Source organism: Embiotoca jacksoni, unplaced genomic scaffold (genome assembly GCF_022577435.1).
Source record: "Embiotoca jacksoni isolate LCO1_2020_lvr unplaced genomic scaffold, fEmbJac1.0.p SCAF_7, whole genome shotgun sequence".
Classification (NCBI taxonomy): Eukaryota; Metazoa; Chordata; class Actinopteri; family Embiotocidae; genus Embiotoca; species Embiotoca jacksoni.
The window spans coordinates 2,032,378-2,050,496 of NW_027185425.1; the positions used below are offsets into that span (position 1 = coordinate 2,032,378).

Sequence of the window (18,119 nt, forward strand, 5' to 3'; positions counted from 1 at the left end):
ACCCGTATTTTATGAATGGCATTACTCACTCCATACTGTAGATGTCGCTACAATTGATTATACAGCTTCCTCGACCATAAACCATAGAAGAAAAATAACCAGGAAACGTTGCACTTCCATGAGGAACTGCCACTGGGTTTGTTGGAGCTGCCAGAAACAAACAGATGGATTTTTTTTTTAAATTTTTAACATAGCTTTGTTTCATTTTATGGAGGATTAGGACACAGATGCTGTGAGTAATTATTGGGTGTAAATCTTTCTTATTCTGTTAATCAGGATGGAGAAGGTGATCAACTGTTTCAAGAAAAGGCCGGAGGCTGTGGCCAGGCTGGTCTGCTTCTCCTGGGCAGGTGGAGGCTCCATACACTATGCTCGCTGGGGAAACATACTCAACAGCTCTATCGAAGGTGACACACCTGGAACACCTGGTGGGGAGGGGGGGGGGCATTTTGCACTGTTAATCCCAAATTGTTTACTCCAGTATTCACTATATTTTAGATGCACCCATTAATCTTCTGTGCAGCCTTGTTGCTGGAAATGTTTTTCCTTTTTTTGAAACATGTTTTCTGTCACTTTCAGTGTTCGCTGTCAAACTTCCAGGCAGAGAGAGTCGAGCCAAGGAGTCATTCTTTCAGAGCATGCAGCAGATCGTGGATGAAGTTGTTGACGTGTTGTTGCCGGTGCTGAAGGAGAAGCCCTTTGCTCTCTTTGGCCACAGGTATGTATGGTGAGAACCGAATAGCACCAGCTCTGCAGTTTTCTCTTTTGCATTTGTGTTCAAAATCCGTTTCTGATCTTTTTTTTTCTTTTTTTTTTAGTTTTGGTGCCTTCACAAGCTTCGCAGTTGCAGACGCTCTGAAGAAACTTCACAGCATCGAACCGGTTCACATCTTTCTGTCCGGTGCTTCTGCACCTTATGTACGTAAACACACACAGTATCACTCGACAAAACTATCTTACATAGGCCTCTTATTGGATTCAATTTCTCTGACATTTAAGTATTTGCTGAACAAATCATTTTTAGTTGCTATGGCTACTTCGATAAGGAGGTAAACCTGTTCTCTGAGGCTGAGTTTAAATATTGGATTTTGTTTTCTTTTTAAGTATTAAATCATTGTACGATTTAACAAAACCGAACACCCACACGCTGCATTTATACCACAAATTGCCTGCCCTTAGATGAGGATTGCCTTTATTATAATACAGCCTAATCAAAAAAAAAAATTTTTTTTTAATTATTTATTTTATTTTTATCAATTCAATGCCTCAAACAACATCCAGTTTCAATATACATACATCTGTGAATATTACAATATATATTGATATAATACAACTGTAAATATTGTTAAAATCCAGAGGTCATTTAAACATCTTCCTCCATAAACACCTTTGATAACATTAATGAAGAAAAGTTAAACACCTGTAAGTTTGGCCCCTTTAACACAAGACATGGGTTGGGCGTTGATGATGTGTAACCGTGTAAACGACACGTTGTGTTTTTCTTTGTCTTTCAGTCAGAGATTCGCATCAAAGCTCCAAAGAGAAGCGAGCTGTCGGACGACGATTTTCTCAAGTGGATGACTTCGATTGGAGGAACTCCTCCTGAGCTGCTGGCGAACCCTGAAGTCCTGAAGCTCTTCCTGCCTGCCCTGAAAGCTGACCTGCACGTCGTGGAGAACTACAGGTGGGCTGGAAACCATGTTCCCGAAGTCACATTTGAAACCGAGTGAGTGTTTTCGGTGATTGGACCCGCGGCCTCTCCTGCAGGTACGACAAGCCGGACGGTCCGTTTCTCTCCTGCCCCGTCACATGTTTTGATGGAAAGGACGACATTCCTCATGACTTACAAGGTCAGTGCTTTAGTGTCCTGCAGGACCCCGTGATGGACAGGGCTGATGTGGTTGTCATGATGCTCGGTAGCAGAAATCACGGAGGTTTTTGACCCTGCAAATTCGTTTTAATTAAACAAGTTGGGAGGTGGACGGCCTGGAAGAAAAAAAAAAAAAAAAAAAAAGTACTGATTTAGTGCCAGATAGAAACGGTGCACATCGCAGAGTGCCTCAGAGTCAAGATCACACGACCTCCATCTATCCTACAAACTATCCTGCAAAAAAACGAATCTTGCTCCAAGACAACAAGCGGAGGCTGTACGTGCTCAAACAGCGAAGGGAAGAATGACTCAGTGTTCATTGTCCTAATCAATGCCCTCCTTGTATTTTGTGAACAGCTTGGAACGACATCACATCGGGAGATTTCACCGTCAGGATGTTCGATGGCTCTCATTTCTACCTGAAGGACTCCGAGAATGAAAAAATTATTTTGGACTACGTCACAAAGCACTTGGAAACAGCAGAAATGGACTATTTATAATGATGTACAATTGCTGCACAGTATCTGTGTTTTACTAATTTAGCATGGTGATTTAACTGTGTTTAAACTATCTGCCTCCTAATTGAATAAGTACAGCCCTGTTTTTTGTACTGAAACATAAACTGGTTCCTGTTTTTGACTTCTTTTAGATAAAGTCATCATCTTGTTCTCTTCTGAAAGGCACCTCTTCAGAGTTTATAATTAAAAAATCATTATTAAAATGTATGATAATGGTCCAAATTTACATGTAAACAAACACTATAAAATGTGTTGTTTCTCCTGCTCTGTTTTGTTTTTGGTCATGTAGTTCAGGTTTGAAAATTGATTCCACAGAAACAAAAACATTCCTGACTTTTATTTCTAAATTCTCGTTTTAAATGCATAAAGTCAAAAAAACACAATGCCTGGACAGTTGCCGGAGGAACTGTTTGCAAATTTGAGATGGTGGACATATACATACGTTACAAACTTCATTTGTGAATAAATATAATATTTCTTTATCATACATGTGATATTTTTACAATGTTTTTTACTCTTCTAGTTTAATATTCAACCTCAAATACAGCTCTGAGAAAACACACATTCAGATTACAGATTTGGAACTGATTTTAAATCACTATAATTAAATTGCCCTTTTTATTAACTTTATCTACACAATATCTACACAGCTGGAGAAAGTTTTTTTTTTTTTTTTTACATCATATTCAGGGATAAGAAACTCCTTCAGGACTGATATTTAATTTCAGGTTTACTATGAACCAGAGGAGAATAAACAGCGTGCCAATGTTCAACATGTTCTGGTGAATAACACGCCAATGTGCACACACGGCCTGCAGCGAAGAGCAACAACAGAGGCTCCACCAGTAGCACAAAGGTTGTGAGACTATCAACGTTTTGTCTGGAAACAATGGAAAAGAAAACATTCCCTAGTCAATATTCGGAGAGTCGACGGTGCAAAGTCTGAGGTTAGATTCTGTGTCTTTGGCAGCCAGGTTGAAGGCAGCTGGAGAGAGTGGAGAGGGTGGCGGGGGGGGGGAATCTTGCTACATGTGGTCACCGTCTCGGTGGAAAGAAGAAGGAGGAGGTGGTGGCGGTTGGGGCGGCGGCTGGTCAACCCCCTGCTGAGCTGCAGGAGCGTCGGCCAGCATGAAGGAGTCGGTGGAGCGCGTGCTGATGCGGAGAGGAGCCAGGCGGCGCAGGTTGCTGGGCGTCCACGGCAGCCTCAGCTGGGCCCGCTGCGACGGAGCCACCATGCTGCTGTCGAGCTCGGCCTCCGCCAGCCAGGGAGGGATCTGCACCGGTGCCACCGGTTCCAGGTCCGGCATGAAGGCCGGGTTCTCTATTCCAGCTGGATGAAAGAAAAAAAAACTAATTAGAGATGACAGAGTTGGAGGGTTTTATGATGAGAGGACCAGGTGGTGGGTTTATTTTACCTCCCGCTGTGTAGGAGACTCTCATGGGGATGATTGAACTGTAGTACGGGTTGAAGCCGGACGCGTTGTTTCCTTCTGAGAACTCAAAATCTAGAAAAGAAAAAGCTTTCATGAAGTGCTCAGTGTCCCCTGAGTGTTTACAGTTTTTTTTTTTTTTTTTAAAGCTGACAGACAGACACAAACCTTCATCACCAGAATGGGAGCTTTTACTCCTGTCCATCGACTTTCCATTTGGCATCTGTAACAGGAAGAGGAGTCATTTAGTCTGAAACAAAAAGTGGACATCAAAGTCGTAACTCACACGTCCTGACCGTTAGGGCTGGCTAACACTTGGAATTTTTGGATATTAGTGATGATGGCAAAATTATTTCTTTTGATACATTACTTTAATAAATAACATTTTGTTTTCCTGCAAAATTCAAAAAGCTAAATCTAAGTTCTTAAATATCAAATGATGTTTCACCACAAACCACGATACAAAACATTGTATCAATAAAGTGGTAAAAAAAAAAAAAAAAAAAAAATCAAAAAAAGAAAAAATGCTAAAAGATATTATGAAGTACTTTATAATAGAAAAAACAAGTTAACTTTAAACCGAGAACTTCAGAGAGAAAAACAAAGCATTAACCGTCCTATGAATATTAATCCAGGACAGAGAATTTAAGACTTTTAAAAAAATGAAAAAAATGAAAAAAAAAAATGTAGATGAGGATTTATTTAGATATTTACAAAATATGTTATAAAGCAAATATAAAACTATTCATCCAACATTGGCCCAGCAGGGACTGGCGTTCTGGGTGGATGTTCATGAAAAGACAAATTTCAAGAACTGCATCCTAAAACACATTCGTTCTCTGTGCATTGAAGTGAAATAGAAATCAGAAATGAATGTAGAAATGTCTGAGGAGGTTTTGCATTGTCTGTGCCAAACACATCTACAAACTGCAGAAAATAAATCATTTGGTTTTTTTCATCCCATCTCACACAAGGACAGCAAGATACAGAAATAAATTCTGACGCTCTGACCTTTTGCTGCTGCTCTTTCTTTGAGTGCTTGGAAATCGTCTTCAGCGGAGCGAAGCCCATCTTTGCCGACTTGAAGGACTCCAGACGGGTCCTCATGGTTCTCTGGAAGATCTCTTGCACTTCATTCTCGTCTTTGTTGACATCGAAATGGCTGCGGCTGTACCGGTGCCGATGCTACAGACCAAAACATGAGATGCAGAAATGGAAGAGACAACAATTTGTTACTCATTCAGAAACTTTATTATCATTTTTTCTTTTATTTCTTTTTGATGAACCGCTATAAGCAGTTTTACACGAGGAGGGCAACGCTGCTTCCTATGCTGCATCTTTTTTGAGGGTACAGTGATGTGACTGAACTTGTTTACCTGTTTCCTGCCCTTGTAGAGATGCTGCTGCAGGAGGTGGTGAGTGTTGATGTCCTCTCTTTCTCTCGTACCCTTCATGGTCTGCTCGTGCATTTCTAAGCTCACCGACGGCACAGGGTCTCTTTGGCTGGGAAAACCAAGCACGTCAGCTAATTGATGCGATACCACACTGTTAAATTACACGACCAGTTTAGGCTTCTGTGATAAACAGGGTAGAGAACAGGGTAAGATCATTTCTACTACTTTGAAATGCTGTGAGTCGCTGGGGCCAGCAGGGTGCAGTGTCTGAACAGACCTGTTGAATTGATGGTTGTACATCAGCACTTCTCTTCCAGCTCTGGATAGTTAGTATGGTTTATATATCTCAACGTTCAAATTTAGATGTCAAATTAAAATGATGAAATGACCCGGAGTGTTTTTCAGTGAATAATAATTCAACATCAACTGATCACATTCAGGCTTGTACACTTCAGCTCTGCTGGGATTGTGTTGTGAATCGGGCAGAAGCTCACCTCGCAGCGGACATTGCACCGCTATCCTCTGACATGTCGGCCATGATGTCAGGCATGACCTCCGAGTAGTCGACCTCGAACTTTTTCTTGAAGTCAATCAAGGTATTTTCATTGCGGATAAACTCCAGAGAGCCTCTTCGCTCTCCCTGCAACAAAGCAAGACGGGAGAACTTCTTTTAGCAGCTGCAATCACGTATGTGATACAAAATATAATCAAATCCAGCAGCAAAATGTTGCCAACATGCAGTGTGATCGTCACCTCTTTCACATAGCTCATGGCATCCTGGAGGTTCAGTTTATGGAAGACTTTGAAGAGGTGGTCGCGGCTCTTCCTCACCGACGGCTTCATCAAAATTCTCGACATCCATTTCTCCTCAAAATGATTCCACCTTCGCAGCAAGAAAACAGATCAGTGCCGCTTTATTCAAACGGCCGAGAAATTTCAAATCACTTCAAATGTCTTCACATACTTGTCTCTCATGTAGTTATGTCCAATCTGTCCCGAGATGTCTTCTATGGCAACCAGCATGTGATCAAACACCTGAAGCACAAGAAGAGAAAGACTCCGTAATAACTGGACAGCAAAGCAGCTCCTGCTGGTTGTTTCTGCAAAAACTTGACAAAGTTTACCTTGTTTTGCACTTTTTCTATGATTGTGAGCTCCGACACCGCAGCTCTCTTCACTTTTAGCCAATTGACCAGAGGTTTCATCGTTATTCCCTGCGGCAGAAAGAGCGTCGATCAAAAATTAGCAAAATGAAGCTACTGTGTGATTAAGCAGCAACACATAAATGTACCTGCATACTATATTAGCTTATATATATAATATTTCGTTTTTAAGTTTGTATACACTGCTGTTTTTTTTCAAGCTTTGAAATGTATTCCCATTTGTGCAATGTGTCTTAAGTGTTGGAACGTATTGTGTATTTTTATGTGCAGTCTCTTTTAACTTAAACTTCGCTATTTATGGCACATGCATGTATGTTTCTTAGGAATAATGTTATTTTACGTCCAAAATACAGAATTATATCGAATGCAGCAATGCTTGCCCAAGAAAAATTTCTCCTCGAGGACAATAAAGTATCGTTTCATTTCGTTTTGTTTTGTTTCGTATCGTATCGTAATTAACAAGGCAGATAAGAGGTTACCTGGATAATGACAGTGAAGTACACAACAATGAGACTCGTGCAGACCATCAGGTTCTTCTCCTTTATCTTGTTGTCATCCAGCATCGTAGCGAGGCCGTAGGCAACAGCCCCTCGCAGGCCACCGTAGCTCATGATCACTTGATCTATCAATTCCACGGGGACCAACCGGAACCTGTTCAGGATCCAGGTGAGGAAAAAGACTCCTGCAACACACACACATACTGTTTATAACACACACACACACACACACACACACACACACGCACTTACACACACAGTCTGCATCGTGACCTTTGACATCAGATTGAGTTTCGCTCAAAGCTGACAGCAGATGACAAAATCTCACCAATGAATCTATATATGAAGATGAAGAAGAGCGTGAGGAGGATGAAGCCAGTGTTCCAGACCCAGATTGTCTTATCGATGGCGGAGATGCCGAGGAAAACAAAGATAATGGTTTCCGATCCGTTGGCAAAAACCTTCATGACGTATCTGACCGTGCTGACGGAGTTCTCGTCCATGTTGGCGTTGATGTACTTCTGGCAGCACATCCCGCAGAAGAGGATCCTACAGAGCAGAAACACACCAATAAGCTCGGACACGGACACAGAAACAAACGAGATGTCTTTCACGGATTACTGACGACAGGATGGCAGACAGGGAGAGCATCTCGGCGGTCAGGTAGGCGAGGTATCCCAGGACGAACACGAAGCCGGGCTCAATGATCTGGATTTTTTTGGTGCATCTGGTTATAAGAGAGATCAGCAGGCCGAACACAAAGCCCACAAGAGAACCGCCGAATGCCACCACAAAGAAGGAAACTGTCGAGAGAGAGAGAAAGGCAACAAAAAGTAATCCAACATTACTCTGGTTAATGTTATTTTTGAAGCCTGATGTAAAAATACCTGCATCCATACTGCAGCTCTAAAATCAAACCCAAGCCGTGTCCAGGAGCTGTTACACTACACGCATATTTACATTCTTCCTTGTTATAATAATGAGTAAACAAATGTCACATCTTACTTATTCCTTTAATGATCTCCACGGCATCAATTTGGGATCCTCCCAGCGACACAAAAGAATCAAACACATTGAAGAGCACCTGAGAGAAGACGGAGAAAATAAATAAGAAATGCTTTCTTCTTGTTTGTTCGCTAGATACTTTCGTTTTGTTTTGGGAATACAATTTCAGATTTATTTTTTTTTGGGCCTTTCTGTTTACAAAGAAAAATAAAAACTATCCTGTTTTTAAATTGCCTTAGAACAGCATTTATTTCCCTTAGTTCACAGAGCTCAGACATACAGCTGGGGATCACACCTTTACCGTTACATGAGACCAATTAGGGTAAAAACATTATAATTTCCATGTAGAATGAAAGAAGGACTGCCAACAAGACAGTACTGTGCAGATATTTTTTTCATATTTTGGGGCTCATTATTACCCAGCACCGTTCTTTGAGTCTTTAACACATTATTAGAAAGGTTTTTAAAAACTAAAGGTAATTCCTTTTTATTCCCATCCACTCCTCAATGCACTTTCAGCAGTGAATAAAGTGGAATTTTGTGATTCAAAGAAAAACCTCTGTTGAGATCAACCACCTCAAAAAGCACATCAAATGACCGGAGATGGTTTAGTTCAGGCAAGGAGACGAGACCTCAGTCTACAGGTTCTTACTTTGAAGTGCAGAATATTTGAATTCTCTACACCTCATATGGTTCGAACGCTTTTTTTCCTCGGACGGATGTCTCAGAAAACCCGGAAACTGTGTGCCGTTGTAGCATACGAACCACTGTCACGCCGTCGTTGAGCAGCGACTCTCCAAACACCATGATGAAGAGGACTTCATTGACGTGGACTTGCTCGAACACGGCAATGACAGCTACGGGGTCTACGGCCGCGATCAGACTGCCGAAAAGAAGATATTGCAGCAGACCGATGTCCAGGTCACCTACAGCAGGAGATACATGAAATCTGGCTTTTATTTATCTATCTCTTTGGGTCACACTCAAATATTTGGATGAACTGCCGTTAAATTTGGTACCAGCATTCATTATTATTAGTTGTATCACCACCTCAAACCTCTCTCCGGTCTCTCTCATCAAATAAGAAGTTTCTCACCCTTATTAGGTGGTTTTAAAGTCTGACAATGGTCATTGTTTTTTTGTTGTGGTTGTTTTTTGTTTTATTTATTTACAATTTAACACCATTTAAAACCTGTCTGTGATCTATCTATAAAACTGTGACTGCAGCACTTTGATATTGAAGAAAACTTTAAAACTTGATGATTCCCAGTGAAGTTCTGGAGTTCTGTGGAGTGCCTTTCGTTCTACGATTTTTATGCCTCAGTGAGTCTTAATGCTTCGAGGGAATTTCATTAAATTTGGCAACAAATTTTCACTCCGTCCCGAGAATGAACTGATTAGATTTTGGGGGTCAAAGGTCAAAGGTTAAGTCCCATTCTCGTGAGGAATTCCTCAAGTTAATTTCTTTGCACTTGGCACAAATGTTCACTTGGACGAAATAAGGAACTTATTAAGTTTTGGAGGTCAAAGGTCACTGTGACTTCACGTTTGTTCCATTCATCCTATTCTTGTGAACATGATATCTAAGGAATACTTTAAGGGAATTTCTTCAAATTTGGCAAAGACGTTCACTGGGACTCGGGGACGGACCAGTAAGAGTTTGGTGGCCAAAGGTCAAAGGGCATCTCACTCGTCCCTCCCCTCATGGACACTCCTGTACACAGGTAGTTTACATTGTCATTTTCAGTAATTCCTTTCTCTGTTTTACAGCCCACCACACATATCCTCTTAAAAGCAGAAAGTACTTCCTTGGTCTGAATATCCCAGAGTGTGATTGACCTTTTTCTCTGTGGGTGCTTAAGTGGCAGGAAGTGAAAGGAAATGAACTGGAAAGCCTCTTTTACCCATGGCTCCTCCCTTGTGACACCCCCACAGCGAAAGCCCCAAGCTGGCGGCGTTCCAGCAGGTCCCGATGACGGCGTAGACCAGGATGGCCCCCATGTTGCTGAAGAAGAGCTTGTTTGGCATGGCGTAGCCGGCGTCCAGGATGACTTGAGGCAACAGGAAGAAGAAGAACACTGTCGGGGTCAGCGTGAAGGTCTGCTTCCCGTCTGCACCCCAGATAATCCCACCCAAAATGAAACCGAAGCAGATGAGCAGGGCGCTCTCGGGGATGATATTGGTCACATGGTGGTTGGCCTCGATGACTGAGAAGAGAAGAGAAAAAAAAATTATGTAACGGGTTTCTCCAGCGGGTTCCTGAACTTGTAGATTTATAATAACCCATACAACTAAATTCTCTGCCTGCTTTCCAGTTGGCATCGGCAACATTTTAAACTCACATTGCATTGTAACTAAACCATAAATCTAAAACTCCTTTGATGTGTAATGATCAATTGTCACACTGGTTTAAGAAACGTTTTGTTCTGGGCATATCATTAACTGGCATGTGGGGACATGTGAAATTTGAAAGACTTTGCTTGGGGTGACTGGACTTAATGGACTGACAAAGTGTCAATTAAATGTATTCTTGACATTACACACACCTCAGAAATTTTTATTTCTTTTTCCACAACATGGGGCTACACTTTTGTTATGCTAACATTTTCCATTTAAAAATAGTTGAACATAAAGTTAAAGGAATTAGTGTGCAGTATTTTTTTTTTTTGCTCTGTTTATATATGTTTAAGTGTGTGGAGCCCAAAGAATTCATTTTAATCCGAGATGATCCTTTCAGCACCTTAGATAACTTCAGAATTCAATATAATGAATTACCACCTGCTTACATTTAGCGGGAGTTTTGTTCTTTTGAGTGCACAAAGTTTTAAGATCAAATGTTATACATTGAAATGATTCTAGAAAGTGTAAACTTCTTGCCAATCACAGTGCAAATGTGCAAAAAAAAAAGCTAAGAACAGAAGAAACTCCTCTGTCCTCTGGAACAGCATGCCACTTTGATAACAGGCTGCCACGATTTGTTACATGTTGGAGTCATATCGCAGTCAAATTTCTGTATTTGTGCTTTTTATTTTTTTGCGTTGCTTCTCACTGGATTGAAATTGGCGCAATTTCTGTGCAATTTCCAGTGTATGTGATATTTTTGAATCAAAACATGACGGCAGTAGTTAAGTCAATCGTTTATGTCACCAGCTGATCAAACCACATGTGCACAGTCCTGATGAAGCAGATCAGCTGCATGACGACTTGAGCATTAAACATTAGTCTAAAATAGTAGTTAGACATGAATATTTAATTTTATGAAAAAACACTTAAAAGATTTAAAAGAACTAAAGTTTTCCATGTCTTGAAAAAAAAAATAAAGGTAAAAATATGTTAAAGTTCTCCCTTCTTTCACAGAACGTTTCATAAAAGACATTTTGAGAAAGCCTTGCATTGAAAGTCAATCATGCGTATGCTTACATGTGATAAGAGTTCCCCAGTGTTTGACAAGAGGGCAAAGCTGTATTTAACTTACCTCAAGTTAAAAATAGCTCATTATTATCTTCTTCGACAAAAGAATTTGTTAGACTGCAACATTGACAAACAAACTGATATAACTTTAACATACTGACACTTCCTGACTTCTCGTCTCACCTCATATCATCACTAGTCAATTGTAATCCATATCTATCATCTTACAAACAAACATAACACTTTTTCCAGCGCATTCACACCCGGCAATTTGTGTTACGTACCTAATTTACCCAAAAAAGCCACCAATATCCATAATGCAACTTGATAAGGGGTCTCCACATGGTGCCACTTAAAGGTCACCACGGGTATTCCTGAGATGCCGGACTCGTGGCCGTGTTCAGGCTGACTGAAGTTCGATCTCGGCTGTGACGACTTCACGTGGGACTCCTGATGCGTCAGCGCTGCTTCACCCATCACAGAGGAGACGAAGCAGATCAGAAGCACTGACCCCAACAGCCAGAGGCGCATGTATCCACAGCGTTGCATTTGGTCGAATATATAAAAACAAATAGAAAAAGAGAAGCCACACTCCAAAAGAGAGAAACGTCCTTCGTCTTGTGCCCGAACAACATCAGATGTCAAGGAGGTAAAACGGTCTGTACCAAGGCCAGACTCTGCTGCTGGACAGTGTGTTGCACTTCTTATCCCTTAATTTTTTTGTTGAATTTCCTCTGTCTTACTCACTTCTGTTTACTATCACTATCTTTTCACGACTCAGTCTCCTCTAGTGTTCCATCTTTCCTTCCCCGTCTCTGACTTTTGTATCCTCCCACAGTTTGTGGTCAGCGGTGAATTCAGAAGTGCACAAAATCCTGGACTCGGCCTTTTATATGTACGACATCTCCTTTGTGGTCAAGGTTGTGTGTGACTGTGTGAATTAGGGTGGAGAACTAAAAAAAAGGGGGAAGTGACTGCAAAAAAAAAACAAAAAACGTGGTTATCCAGTCACGCTTGAAACATTCATCAGTCACTGCTTTGTTGGTGATCTCTGGTCCTTAACGCATCCATTCAACACAATTTGTACGTGTGTGTGTGTGTGTGTGTGTGTGTGTGTGTGTGTGTGTGTGTGTGTGTGTGTGTGTGTGTGTGTGTGTGTGTGTGTGTAAACATTGCCACTGGCTTCATACCTCAGTAATGATTGACACTGATGTTTCTCAATCTTGGTTAAAGACTCTCTTGAGATGTGAGAAATGAGAAAGCTGTCTTCTACCGTTTACCATATAAACTGCTACTATTCAAACATGGAGCGATGACTCCGTTAACAAGCTTATTGCTTTGTTTTGATTTTAAATTTTGGACATTAGTTACATGATTAAATATCTAGCATTTATAAAAAGTGTCACTGTCTGGTGATATTCATATATTTGTCAAAAGTTTTGTTTGTATAAGAAAAAAATGACACGTTTATACATGTTCGGAGAAATGTTAACAGTTTGTAAAGTATATATATCTGTCTGTGCCACAGAGCTCTATTGTCCCAAAAACTTAAACTAGAATCACAGACTCGTGGTTTTATGCCTCCGCCAACCAGTCAAGTTGCAGTTCACATCCACATCTGTCCGGACTTTCTGAAGACCTTTGACCTTTGAAAATGTCCTGTTTGGTGAGGCCACAAAAACCTGTCTGGTGAGGCTACAGTGACCTTTGACCTTAGACCACCAAAGTCTAAGATTCTCTTTGAGTCTACTTATTATGACAAATCTTTTAAAAAAAAAATCCTTAAGGAGTTCAAGAGATATTGTGTTCACAAGAATGAGAGAGACGGAGGTGACGGATATAAAGTCATAGTAACCTTGACCTTTGACCTGTTCACTTCAGATCATCCTGGAGTCCAAGCAAAGGTTTGTGCCAAATTCGAGGACATTTCCCCAAGGTGTTCCTGAGATATCGCGTTCACAAGCCTGGGATGGACAAACGGATGGACAGATGGACGACCCGAGGCATAAAACCACATTAATGAGCCTCTAATCTGCACTGAGTGGCACTTCAGTTTATTTTCAGTCAATCACACTTACACCATCCTGTTGTCATTAATTTTCACTAGAGTACTGCACTCAAAGTGTATAAATCCATGGATGAAAATAGTTAATAAAAAATACATTATTTACTGATTTTTGACCTGAAAAACAGCAGCTTTCTGTTTCAGGAGATTAAAGCCTTTGAAAATCGATATTTCTGAGTCATTGATTCTCCGGTAAGAACTAAATGTCTTGGGGCTGAAAGCCTCAGACACGTACTTCTATACGTACGCACTAGAAAACATGATAATGATCTCCCAACAGCTGGAAGAGGAGCTGCTTTGTTTTGTTGTGTTTGAGAGCTGCTAGGGGTTGGCTCCAAAAAAACAAAACAAGATGGCCACGGCCAAAATGCCAGATTTAAGGCAGGTTGCCACTTTGCCTTAACATCTTGCTGTTTGGTTTTTTTTATTTGATTCATTGCCGGTATAAAAATCCTCAAAGCCTCATCTTTTAAAAGACAATTACACCAAGCTGTATTTTACTCCCCTGAGCAGTGATTCACTGAACATGTTACGTTATGACTGGATGTTTTCTTTAGCCAACAGTCCCGTCTTGTTTGAGTAGGACAAGGGACAATAGCCTCATTGGTGAGATGGACTGGTTTGATGATGTGATAGCACTCAGACAGGTGTGAGACACCCCTGTTTGCACCAGCAACAAAAACATCAGATATATTATTCGGGAAAGGCAGCTAGTTATTTTAGTGTGGAGTTAATCAAATGTTACTTAATTACGAATGTTCGACCAGTTACATAATTTGAAGATAATTTCAAGTTCGTTGTGCTTTTTAACGCTATAAATCTTCTTCATAAGAACTGCCAAGTCTGCACAGTCAAGCATGAAGCCTTATTAACAAATTAACTAATAAATCCTGCTGAACGGTGGCTGGGCTTTAACTTAAACCTTTCAATCATTGTGAAACGGCCACAGCTCTGTGTACACCGTGGAGAGAGGTCAACTTCACGGTGAAAACAGGAGGTCAGATAAAAGCTATTGTCACACAGGGAGGTAGAAAAGCTCCAGCTTCACAATGATGTTGCGTGTCATGTGAAGCTGCTGAGGCAAATCTATCTTCGCTCAATCGAATGTGTCATTTTCAAAAGTCATAAAACTTTGCACTCAGTACTCACCTGGTGTTTTTTTTGTCTTTGTCTGTGATCAATCGAAAATCTGAGGTCAAATGAGTTAAACAGTAAAACAAACCTGAATTTCAACATCAGCAGCATCATAGGCAAGTAGGCAGAGAAGATCAACACAGAGCGACAGTAAATGTTCAACAGAAAAAGTTGAAATAACTGATATTAATCTGTTGAGAAGTGGAATAATTCCACTTTGTTTACATAAAATGCTTCCAGATATTCAAGTATAAGGAAGTTTTCCAGCCAATCACAGTCAACCTGCATTTATTGTCCATTGTCCTTCAATCAGCACCAAGCACAGGGACTTTGAGAAGTGAGACGGATGAAAGAAAGCACACATTGTAAATCTGTAAAGAGGAAACATGATCTGAAGAAAATTGAGGCCATTGTGAGCACTTGAGAGAACCGAAATGAGTAAAGTATAACGTCATCAGCGTTTATATTTTTGGTGTTTGGTTCACGTAAGATTTCTCTGCTGAACTTCAATTGTTTCAATCAATTCATAAGAAGTGTATATATACATTATAGAAACATATTTAACAAACATATTGAGAAGTATATTTATACATAAATAGACATATTTATATATAGTTAAGTTATTATTAGTAGTAATAGTACGGTTATTACATTACAGGTTAGGTAATTAAAGTTATGTGGAAACATATTTAAAGTTACACACATGCTCATAGTTTCCTGCCGCAGCACACATTTGTTACAAGCCAGTAATAATTAATCAGTTTAATGCAGCGGGCTTAACTGTAACACTTCAGGGATGTCCCCTAATTCTCATGTAAAGAATGTTCAAGGGATTTAAAGTGTAAACTCTCCAAATTGCCTCGCGGCAGTGTGGGAATTTTGAAAAATTACGGGTTATTGTTGATTTTTTTTAACTCAAGAAACTTTTATAAAAAAGTATATACAGCGTTGTACTTTCAAAAACATTTTTTAGATTTAAATAAATTGGGTTGAGTTAACTTTAAAGTGTTTAAGCTCGCCAACTCACAAAATTTGGGGATATTTCTTTCTGCAAGACTGCGAAACAAAGATTTCAAAACATTAATACCATTTATTTCTATTTTAAATAATAACCTCGCCTAAAGTGACCTAAAAGTGACCTCTCCCCAGCACTACAGCTATAATAACCAACATGAGTCATCGGATTGTGTCCAATTTCACTGTTTCATCCACAGAGTCACTTTCTGCATCATAATATACAGACAGCCACAGTCCCATATTTATGTCAGCGGAGGTGCACACAAACACGCACACGCACACACACACACACACACACACACACATACACACACATTGACTCATTCGTGGTCATTCATTTACATTGTCCACACTGCTGCAGCCTATTTGCATTTGTTATGTATACAAGAATTGCTAATGACAATGTTTTGTGATCGCAACAGGACAAGACAAGTAGGCTACTTCATCAGGTGTGATATTCAGCAGAGGTCAGGCTCTCTTTAAGCTCCTGTTTTACGTGTATTTAGTCCAGGTTCAATCCAAGCATTTAAACCCCAAATACAGGCATCTTAGACACCATGTAGGCTGACAGCGGCTGAGGGGTTTTATTACTTTAATCTTTGTATATACCATGAGATGACAGAGATTTGTCTACCTGTGGAGATTTTGTGGAGATTTTGCTACAAGAAGCTCAGAGTATCAGTCTGACGTTTCTGTTGTACCAGACTACTCCAAGCTGTGGAAATAATCAATAAACAATCTTAACTGTATTGTATTTACAAGACTTTTGCAGTAATGTATAATAAAATACTTAATTTGATATTTTGTTAAAGGAGTATTTCACTTTTTTTGCAAAGCATTTGATAAGAAGATCAATACAGCTCTAATTTCTGCTCGATAAATATGTAGCTCACAAATTAACATTATATATTGTTTGTTTAATTTAAAACACATTAACTTCTCTGCTGGTTGCCTGGCAACCACACCAGCCTTGAAACTTGTTGCTTTGACGGTTTTTGAACAGATTAAACAAACAAAATATATAATGTGGTAATTAGACAAAATTTAGTTTGGTGTACCTAACAAAGTCGTAACTAACTGTATAATCAGCTTTTAAAATATGATGTACAACGTATTTTAGAGATTAATCTACCCAAAGTAGGAATGAGTATCACCATAGTCACCAGTACAACTTCAAAATGCTGCTTTCAGGTTAATGTGGTAGGCCAATCATAAAGTATGATAAGATAACACTTATAATTTTCTTTGGATAAATGATTTGAATAAATTCTGCTCAAAGGAGAATTGTTGGGTTTTTCTATAACACTATCAGGTCTTGACATTACTATGTAAAAGGCCCTGAGATGATGTGTGTTATGATTTGGTGCAATAAATAAAATTGAATTGAATTGAAATACTGTAAGCACTTAAATCAGAAGTGTTAGTTCTGTACTCCACTTACTGACAGAGATAAATAAGAGTATTAACGATGTCAGCTTGGGCTGAGAGATTTGTTTTACGATATTATTAAACAACAAAAATAAATGTTATCTGCAGCCCTTAAATATACTATTAGAAATCTCTCTCTAAAGCACTGAGCTGCTTTTGATACCCGACAGTCAGGACAGTTCAGCCCTCCATGGACTTGGGACTCACTGAGTTTGCAGATCCAGCAGACCAGGATCCACAGGGCAACCAGGTACGGAGTGGAGACATGGTCCCACTTCCAAGTCACAATAGGCAAGGTGGTGATGGGCTCCCCTCCATGACCACCATCGGCATGACCACCCGCCCCGTTCCCGGTGCCCGAATCCGAGCTCGAGGTGTCCTCATGACCAGTGTCAGTTGAAGTTTCGGGATGTGTGTCCTGAGCCAGACTCGGGCCTCTGGACACCATCAGCAACACGCAGAGAAAAAGTGCAAATTGCCAAGTAGTTGCCATGTTTTAGAAAAATGTTTCACAAACTCTCAGGCAGCTGTTAGTTAGGCCATCAGCTCAAGTGCTCGGGTCAGCCTCAGACTGAAGCCTCATCTCTCATTTCTTTCCTTCCCACTCAGGTCTCCTTTACTTTGTTCCTACATGCGTCCACATCTTTATCTGTCCAGAGCATGCTGGCATCCTCTCTGCTCTCTGGTCTCTCTAGGATGCAGCATTTTAAAGCAGGTGAAACTCAGCCCATCCTGATGCTCTTCTGTCGCCTCCCACTTCGTACCCGGACCAGCGAGTTCTCCCACTTTACTCAATGAAAGATTTTATGCTCTTGTCATTTATTAACGCTGCGAATGCTCTGAGTTTCTTTTCACTAATCTTAAACATCTCAGATGGAGTCAATAAAAATATTTTCAAAAACTTCCTTCTTCGCATACCCTATAAGTCCTATTGTAACCTTGTATCAAAAGATTTTTTTTGATGCGATTATAAATTACACAGGTTGATATGAGCATGGTTCATGCTGGAATGGTTTATCCACTTAAAGGATAATTAAACTTTTTACTGGCAGTAATTTGGCCATCATTCATATTATGCAAACAACTAGATGGGTATTATGTAAAAGAGTGGATGTCAGCCGAACCACAGAGGAGTTAAATCTGAAACTGCACTTTCATGGAACTACTTTTTCAGGAACTAAAAGATT

At 40.2% G+C, this 18,119-nt stretch overlaps 2 protein-coding genes across 4 annotated transcripts; one reads left to right on the top strand and one right to left on the bottom strand.

Moving 5' to 3' along the window:
• Nucleotides 1-2,875, top strand: olah (oleoyl-ACP hydrolase). Of its 3 annotated transcripts, XM_069177048.1 has the most exons (7): nucleotides 1-136; nucleotides 277-407; nucleotides 580-727; nucleotides 819-918; nucleotides 1,515-1,684; nucleotides 1,768-1,850; nucleotides 2,228-2,875. In XM_069177048.1, the coding sequence occupies exons 2-7, from the start codon at nucleotides 278-280 to the stop codon at nucleotides 2,368-2,370; spliced, it is 774 nt and encodes a 257-aa protein (XP_069033149.1). In that variant the 5' UTR covers nucleotides 1-136; nucleotide 277; the 3' UTR covers nucleotides 2,371-2,875. The 3 variants fall into 3 exon arrangements, with proteins under 3 accessions (XP_069033149.1, XP_069033148.1, XP_069033147.1); XM_069177047.1 differs by having other exon boundaries at nucleotides 2-407; XM_069177046.1 differs by lacking the exon at nucleotides 1-136 and having other exon boundaries at nucleotides 580-718.
• LOC138215079 (sodium/hydrogen exchanger 3-like) lies at nucleotides 2,711-17,601 on the bottom strand. The gene is made up of 16 exons (XM_069177042.1): nucleotides 17,140-17,601; nucleotides 9,782-10,084; nucleotides 8,643-8,803; nucleotides 7,878-7,956; nucleotides 7,498-7,675; nucleotides 7,201-7,421; nucleotides 6,855-7,057; nucleotides 6,337-6,426; nucleotides 6,177-6,247; nucleotides 5,966-6,095; nucleotides 5,707-5,852; nucleotides 5,195-5,321; nucleotides 4,830-5,003; nucleotides 3,987-4,041; nucleotides 3,804-3,893; nucleotides 2,711-3,718 (listed from the first exon to the last, which is right to left on the bottom strand). Exons 1-16 carry the CDS (start codon nucleotides 17,423-17,425, stop codon nucleotides 3,414-3,416), a joined length of 2,619 nt encoding a protein of 872 aa, XP_069033143.1. The 5' UTR covers nucleotides 17,426-17,601; the 3' UTR covers nucleotides 2,711-3,413.
• Nucleotides 17,602-18,119: the final 518 nt, after the last annotated feature.

Bases quoted from the DNA above. Each gene is read 5' to 3' on its own strand.
- olah (XM_069177048.1), top strand. From the start codon at position 278: ATGGAGAAGGTGATCAACTGTTTCAAGAAAAGGCCGGAGGCTGTGGCC. The intron at 408-579 runs GTGACACACCTG...TGTCACTTTCAG, and splicing joins ACTCAACAGCTCTATCGAAG to TGTTCGCTGTCAAACTTCCA. The intron at 1,685-1,767 runs GTGGGCTGGAAA...CCTCTCCTGCAG, and splicing joins CACGTCGTGGAGAACTACAG to GTACGACAAGCCGGACGGTC.
- LOC138215079 (XM_069177042.1), bottom strand. From the start codon at position 17,425: ATGGCAACTACTTGGCAATTTGCACTTTTTCTCTGCGTGTTGCTGATG. The intron at 7,422-7,497 runs GTCAGTAATCCG...TCTGCTCTGTAG, and splicing joins TCCCTGTCTGCCATCCTGTC to GATCCTCTTCTGCGGGATGT. The intron at 3,894-3,986 runs GTTTGTGTCTGT...TTTCTTTTCTAG, and splicing joins CTCCCATTCTGGTGATGAAG to ATTTTGAGTTCTCAGAAGGA.